General features: G+C 42.0%; 1 protein-coding gene across 1 annotated transcript; it reads right to left on the reverse strand.

The window, feature by feature from the left end:
• Positions 1-1,003: 1,003 nt before the first annotated feature.
• LOC134034166 (myeloperoxidase-like) lies at positions 1,004-7,357 on the reverse strand. Its single transcript, XM_062478537.1, has 16 exons — positions 7,307-7,357; positions 6,804-6,875; positions 6,626-6,713; positions 6,189-6,373; positions 5,959-6,091; positions 5,280-5,409; positions 4,950-5,156; positions 4,445-4,808; positions 4,073-4,233; positions 3,681-3,939; positions 3,407-3,577; positions 2,848-3,085; positions 2,414-2,625; positions 2,194-2,231; positions 1,964-2,011; positions 1,004-1,746 (listed from the first exon to the last, which is right to left on the reverse strand). Exons 2-16 carry the CDS (start codon positions 6,871-6,873, stop codon positions 1,732-1,734), a joined length of 2,319 nt encoding a protein of 772 aa, XP_062334521.1. The 5' UTR covers positions 6,874-6,875; positions 7,307-7,357; the 3' UTR covers positions 1,004-1,731.
• Positions 7,358-8,380: the final 1,023 nt, after the last annotated feature.

Raw genomic sequence — 8,380 nt, forward strand, 5'->3', positions numbered from 1 at the left:
CAGCTCTTGTTCAGACATAGTTTTTCCCCAACCTAGCGACCCCAGACCCAACTTCCCGACCAAAATCTTTTGTGGGCGGTGCTAAATTCCTGTTTATAAATCCCACGATGCATTCAGATCTGTATCTTTTCAACAGACAACTCCAGGTAGGCCCCATTGAATTTCCTGGTGAACCTCTAGGATCAATAAATTATGTGGTGAACTTGAGCTATGAGTTATGCATTGCAGTAGGCTACTGTGTATGAGTTCTCTTTATCTCGCACGCTACCTCACCAATTTAACAATCCTAAAAACCAACTGCTACTTGAATCAACTATTTAATGATGCAGCAATTCAGTATTTCTTTTTAACTTACTGGGGGAGTAGGATTTTGGCAACACTGTTTTTCATAAAGTGTGTCATAAAAAGCTTTTGATACTAGTTGCAAAAATGTAAAAGTTAGAAGGGGAGTAGGATTTTGGCAACACTGTTTTTCATACCTGCCGAAATCCCCCCGCCCCCCCCATATTTTGGGACTATACATCTGACACATTCCAACTATGCGGGGACAATCTGGATGGTGACACTAACTGGGTAATAGCTTGTAAACTGGTATTGAATACAATACTTTTTCACTACTAGATACATTTATAATGAAGCATTGGTATTTCTTTGTATAAGAGGTAATGTTATTATAGGTGACAGTGCCAGTTTTTGCCATTCCTAATGTTTGATCATTCATTATCATTCCACAAAATCGTCTTAATGTTTATCCAAAATCTCAGGTTGGCTGTTACAGCTGCCTCAGATGGTTCCATCAGTGTTGTGCAATCCAACTGACAGAGGAATATGTCTGTGCTGCCTGCCGTAAACAGTCCTGACCTGTTTTCATGATCAAGCCTCAAACTTGTTAAAACTCTTATTTAAATTATCACTCTATTTCTTTCTTTTTTTCTACCTTTCGTTAAATATATCATCATAGTTTTTTGTTTAAAAATAAATGTGATGGAACCAATCAAAATGTCATCATTTATTAGATGTTTTTCACTAGCCATTCACAAAGGAAGCACTGTACATTGCAAATAGGAAGATACTAACAAGGCTGTGGGAAGCAGGATCTATAAAATGGATATGATTGTAAACACAAAACAGTTGTGTGGCAAGTAGTTTACTGAGAGGGAAATAGAAGTTGAATTCTGGTAGGAGGGACCTAAAATAATGTAGCTATACTCATTTATCAGACGATTCTATTACAATTGGCATATAGTGCATTTAGTAAGTAGCCTCTAATAGCAAGTAATCAAGAAGCAAAAGTGAATAGTTCTACTAAAAGTGATTCGTACAAATGAATACAAAGAAGGATGCTCGCTTTTACCAGACAGTGACTATGATAACAGCAGTCGCAACTACAACATAATTCACATATTACCCTCGTTCCGATCATAGGACAGTGTAGCACAACATCAACATTGTTTCTCAAGTGCAGCTCAACATTACGTCTATTTTCGTGAGACAATCATTCAGATTTTACATGTAGCACGACAGACAAATCGTATAGGCTCTCGAGTGCAGCGCAATATCACTTATATTTTAATGAAACTAACTAACCTACTGACAGGTTCCTCAAAGCCTAAGAAGAGGGAAACTAGGCTTAACATTTTACATTATCGAGATATATATATTTTTTATATACGCCCATCCCTAGTTGCTGGGTATCGTTGCTGTTGGAACCAGGGTGTCCGGAGGGACCTCTCATGCCTTCAGGACCTGGGGATAATCACCAAGGAGTAGATGGGAGTTATGGACAGTTTATGTCAAGTTCTTAATGTCAAGGTCATAGTACTTATCACATTAAATGAAAAAATATATATTGTTTGATATATATCATGTTTACAGTAGGCTTTTTACACAATGTGTGATATTAACTACGACTTAAAATATATTGGACCGATACATTGATAATCTTTTTGGAATAAAGAACTACCTCGTTCTCCTGGGGGTCCTGGGGGCCCAGCAGGTCCTTGTAAACAATCTGTGGGATTAGGATAATAATAATCTATCATATTTATTAAAATATTGATTCATTTGATTCATAAAGTGCACTTCTAAATAAATAGAACCATCAGATTGCAGCAACCTTTCACCACCAAAAGATTTGATTTGACTGTATATGTTGTGCTTTCTTAAATTACTTCACGTCACTCAGAATCTGACCTCATTTTCGATGTCATTCTTGCAACTGCCTGTTGAGCCTGCAAGACCAAACACAAATACATGAGCCCTGAAGACAACCTCTGTGCTCTCTATCATAGGATCATTGTATATTAAAATGGGAATACAGATTTGAAACAAAGGAAAAGTTACCCGCTGCTTGCTGATAGAATTTAGAGTAAATGCAAGGGATGAAACAAAACCTTCTCCAGTGGCCATTTACCTGTCTCACAGGGTCTCTCTCTCCAGGGTGAGAGGTTGAGGGAAGGGAGGCCGTTGCAGCTGACAAGAGGGTTTGACATCGACCTAATGAGGAAGGGGTTGCGGGGGACCATGTTGATTCCAGTGTTATCACAGATGATCCGACTCAAAGAGACGGACATCAGGGAAGCTCTCTGCCTTGAGCTGAAGACGCCTGGATTCTCGTACCACAGCCTGGCAACAGCAATACAGTAACAAGTGAAACACAGCCTGGCAACAGCAATACAGTAACAGGTGAAACACAGCCTGGCAACAGCAATACAGTAACAGGTGAAACACAGCCTGGCAACAGCAATACAGTAACAGATGAAACACAGCCTGGCAACAGCAATACAGTAACAGGTGAAACACAGCCTCATAATACATCATACATTTAGATGCACGCAAAACCCTTACCTGTCTCCCTGGCGAATCCTCTTAAACTGGTTGGCTATGAGACAGGCGAAGAGTGGACCCACACGTCCATCCTGAACAAAGGGCTCGGCCACGCCTCCCAGCCAAACATCAATGTTGGCTGGTGTGCCATAAAGCTGTAGAAGCCTGCGGGCCAGTGCAGCATTGTTCAGGACCTGTGCCAACTCGCGTTCATTTTGGGGCTCAGAGAGCCCACATAACCGGCGCCACGTGTTGTAACCTTAAAGGGAACAGGTAGTGTAAGTTGGTATATACTGTAAATGTACAGTTATGTTTCGATTCATTTTCTTTTATTCTATACTATAATGATGATTTCATTTTTTATTTAAATAGTTAACAATAGAACAGAATGGAATGCCTTTTACAGAATGTATATGCCAGAATGTGTAAGAAAAGAGATTATGCTGTGCACTGGAAAAGGCCTGATGGACTGTTAATTCTTATAAACAATAGAGGGAGGTGAGTGTCAGCTGTGGGTTTTAATTCCGGAGGAAACGGAATGAGTGAGTTTATAAGTGGGAATGGAGAAGGAGGTGTGTACCGGGCAGTCCGTGGTCACGTCCTCTCTGCATGTTTAGAGAGGCCAGGTCCAGAGCTATGTGCATAACAAACTGGAACAGTCTATCCCTCAAAGCGGTCACCATCATGTGGTCCTGAGTACCCAATTTGGCCGGACGAATTATCAAACCACGGAGTAGAGGGTCAATACCACCTAAAGGAAGAGAAAGAGAGAGAAAAACGGTATAAAAGGTTTCACACTTCCAGGTGATATAAATCTGACAGGCAGTTCATCCATAGCCCCTGCCGTCACTTACCCTCAAACACCACTCTCCAGGGGGTGAAGAAGGCCTCAAATAGAGGTACGCTGGGAAAACTACGATTCTCATTGAGGTTTTGGTCAACACGGAACACCACGGGCTGGATGGCGAGGTGGGCAAAGCGGTATGCAGCCGTAGCAAACACGTTGGCGATACTTGGATCAATAGCCTCATTGTAACCAGGATAGCGACCTAGCTCACGGTTCATCACATCTGGGCCCACAATGTGAGGCAGGTAGTCCCGGAAGACTAAAATCTGATAAGGGGACGGAGAGATAATGTGCATGAATGCATGTTTGAAAAGGTTTCAAAATACTTAAAGAGGATCAAAGTAAACATGAGAAGAAAAACTGTGTGCATGTGCAAGCGCGTGTGTGTGCATGGGTTACCTGGGCGTAGGCGCCCTGAATCTTGCGGGCCTCTTGGTAGAGTGTCTCACTGTCCCACTGTGGGTTAATGCTACGCAGCTGACGAGCCAGGCGGTTGTGCTCACGCACAAAGAGTGTGTGAATGGATGTCAAGGCGATATTCTCATCCACACGTGCATCACCTGGGGCAAAGAAAGTGACTTAAACATCAACTTGAATAGTCACAGGCACCATCATTGTAATAGTTCCAATTAACAATTGTCCACAGCCAACTACTGAACCTAGATGTTTTAAATCGTCTCTGCCTTCAGTTTCTGGTTGTTTAAGTTAAGTTTGTGGTTGACTAAAAGGTGTTAGCATATTTTAAGAGAGACACAGTTGAGATCTACCAACCTGCAATGAAACAGGGCACCTCCTTGGCATTTGTGTCATTGGTGATCCTTTTGCGCGTAGCGCACATGTTGCTCTTTAGGGTGGAGAAGGGTAGCAACTCCCGCCCGTTGTCTGTAAAGTTGGTGTTGACGCGCATAAGGCCGCCGTCATCGGTCAGGTTACGGAGCTTCAAAGCCAGCTCCTCCTCTGAACCATACACTTGTCCTAGGTCTAGGAAGGCCGTTAGAGCATTGATCTGCTCCCTCTTATTGCTCACACCGCCAAACATGTAGGCTGTGTTTCCTGTGCCGCAGACAGGTGCAGATCTGAAGACAGGGATGCAGTTGTTGGGGCCAAAGGGAATGCGAGGGTCCCGCCGTGGAATCTGCTCCCGGAGGACGGTATATGGTTAATGGCAAAATCGTTGAACTGAGTGTTTACAATTTAGGATGCCCCATTTATACACAATTAAGCCCCCTTCCAAACTTGAGATGTATTCAAAACGTGGGTAGTGTAAGTCACTGACTGGGATGGGGAAGCAGGGTTCTGAGCGCTCACAACTGTCGTCGCAGTTCAGGCCATTGCTGAAAGAGCGGATGCTAGGGGAGAAAGGCGTGAATGTCAGGTCGTGGTCATTCCACTGGCCAAACATGGTCACGAGATGGGTGAACTCTCGATCGCTCTCCACGGCCTCATCCGTTGTGTTCACAATGAGGTTTGAGACCTCCCTGACCTGAGAACAAACGGCAGAGAAAAAAACTCATTTTTTCCCAGGTGTATTAATTAGCCTACCAGTTTGTGACATTTAAAGGTGATATCTTGCTTTCATTTCTAAGTTCTGCTTCTGCAGTCATACCAGAGGAAGCACGAAGTTGTTAAACCTCTTATTTTGGTCCCAGCCTATAGGCTCAGAGACACCATCGTCATACTGGGCAGGTATCAGGCGTGTGAAGGGGGTGTTGGAGGCTCCGAAGAAAGGGTTCTTCCTGGAAAATAGACATTGAGAAACCTAACTTTAGAAACTGCGGTTAAGGTTTTCAAAATGTGCAGTGAGGTTTCAGTGGCCAAGGTTCAAAGAAACATCCTTAAACTTCAGCTGTTCTTCCTCAAAAAAACAGCCATAACCACACAAATTCGTTGGTACCCTTAAATGCATGAAAATTATTATATTTGTTTAGCTTTTGAAGTCTGAAAAAAAGATCATGTGGTTGCTCTTATAAGAGGTCTATAGGTCGTGTTCACACTTGAAGTTTGGTTCTCTTTGTTCTCTTAGTTCGGACCAGAAAATAAAATTATTCATTTAGTCCTGGTTCGCTTTGCGGTCACACTGGCATTTTTTTTTTACACCGAACCTAAATAAAAGGCATACAGATAAGGTTTGTTTGGAGACCCACTATTCAGGCGGTCTCGGTACGCTTGTTTGGTATGCACCAAGATTCGGATGGCAGTGTTCACACTTGTTAAAATGAACAGCGCAATCGCACCAGAGTTGGTTTTAATTTAACCTAACCTGCCATGTGTAAACAAACCCTTACAAGTTGTTGCAGATACTTGTGGCTGTGCGATACTTGTCGACGTTGGGGGTGGAACGACAGGATGGAGGCCTTACTCTGGCCGCACAGCCAGTTACTCTGACGATGGTTTCAAGATCCTCGTCTGAGAGTATATCTGAAGTGACAGGAAAAGATTATTAGTATGTGTGTGAGTGCCCGATACGTCAGCGTGTGTGTTTCTCTGTTTGTTTGCATGCCTATGTCTAACTGACCTGTTGCATTAATTACGTTGATGGAGCGTTTGTGTGCATGGTGTACATTGGCTTTGATCAGTCTCAGGGTGTTCTCCATGTAGTCTGCAGCTCTCACGGCGGACCGTGTGTCTCTGCGCGGTTGCTTGTAAAGACGTAGCACATCTGAAGGCTTGACTGACTCGCTACGCACTTTGGCCAGACTCCTGAGGCACAAACAAACACACACATATCATTGATATAACATGGCCAAACTCCGCTGTGTATCTATTAATCTCTGCCAGGAATACAAAAAGCTGAAATATTTAGAAACCCAGAAATGTTTTGCCTGAATTGACCACAACTAGGATCAAAACGATGCGCATTGCGATATTTTGCCAGACACATAGTTGCTGAACACAGATTCGAAGTACTAAGACAATTATGCAAATAGAAGATGGAAACCTGGCTTCACTCACTTCTCTCTGGAGTACTTATAGGCATCGTCCACAATTCTCTTTGCCTCCTCCAGTGCACTTTGTATGAAGGGGCTGCCCAAGCTTGCCTCTGTTGACCATGATAAGCAAAATATGTCTAATATATATGATATATGCACATGAGATTAGGAAATGTGGCCTGTCTGTTTATGTTTCCTACCTGATAGGACAGAGTAGTTGAGTGTCAGCGCCAAGCCCAACGTCAGAAGGAGAGAGGGAAGGAGATTCATCTCTGAAATAATGATAAGAAATGGTGTTGAGATGCCATAACTGGGAGTTACATTACCTTACACGACTCTTAAGGACACAAGGTAATTTGGCACAGCCAGGAATAAACCCAGCAACCTGCTGGGTTTATTCCCGATTCCCTAACCGCTCAGCCATCTGAGTTCCTCAAGAAGACTCTTAGGTCAAACCAATAATATACCAAAGAATACCAAAGAAACAAGTTGTAAGCAAAAAATACATATATATACCACCTGTATTTAACAACTATGACAAAAATTGCTTTATAATCACACATACACATACATACATAAACAGTAGACACAGCTTTGAACACAACCTACCAATCTACTTTGAGTTAGATGTTCATGCATAAATAAAAAATAACTATGACCCTCATCTGTAAAGTAAGTTAAGTGTAAGGCTAAGTTCTCTTACCTGTGTGAGTCTTTTACAACTGCATGAATTGGAAGATCAGTCTAGTGTTATATCTAACCAGTAGCTGTGTATTTATAGAAAAAGGTGAAGCCTCACCCTTTATTGTGTTGCTCAAGAGGGCAGTATGCTTCTCACAAACCGCCACTTACCTCTTCCTCCTTTCCACTCAGAGACCTTGTCTCATCCCCTCAATGATTGATGGAATGAAGACAGCTTTCTATAGTTCAAACTATTACCATAACTAATTGTTTTGTGTTTACAAAAGGTGGTTCATTTGTGTATTTCTTTGCCATGCATAGTTTTTGCATTACGTACTGTATCTTTATTGCCTTATCTTTCATTAACTAATGACTGCACACCTTTAAGCTTTTGGGAAACAAATGTTGCACAGACATTAGCCCACTTTAATTACCTTGGACGAGTTCACCGTCAAGGTTTCTATCTAAGGGATGCATATATTTAAACTTTAGTTCCCCTGAAGAACCACTATTTCACCTTCAAACTGTCTCTCTGTTGAAGTTGGGCCTTAAATGGAAATGTTGCTTTCTCCTACAGTATGTTGACATGGCGTTGCTCTAACTATTACCACACAGAATGTTAACCAGAAGGAACTTTGTGTGCAGTAGAGGAAGTGAGTCAAGACCTACGGTATGTTACATGGAGATAACTTTGATGTTACTGCTGCTAGCCAAGCCAATTATGTTACAGACACCGTTGTCTCTCTTCGTGGGCTGCAGCTCTCTGTCCAATATCCTACACAGTCAGAGTCAGACGTATTAAAAGAAGACAAAACAGTCAGTTCATTTCATTCAGATTCATTGAGTGAGTCATTCATTTAGACTCCCTCATTATTTGTATCTGCTGATCTTGGTTTTATCTGTAGACACATTACCACCTTCATATTCACACACTCAAATTTACTATCTGAGCATCTTATACAAAGCTTCACTGATAACTTATACCACTAAACCATAATGAAGTGGGACTACTTAGCAGTTTTTCTGGTCTTACAATGTAGTTACAGTAATTGTAATCTCAATGTAAACTGTTCCTACTGTTTTTGCAGGGAATAAC

Source organism: Osmerus eperlanus, chromosome 14 (assembly GCF_963692335.1).
Source record: "Osmerus eperlanus chromosome 14, fOsmEpe2.1, whole genome shotgun sequence".
Lineage (NCBI taxonomy): Eukaryota > Metazoa > Chordata > Actinopteri > Osmeriformes > Osmeridae > Osmerus > Osmerus eperlanus.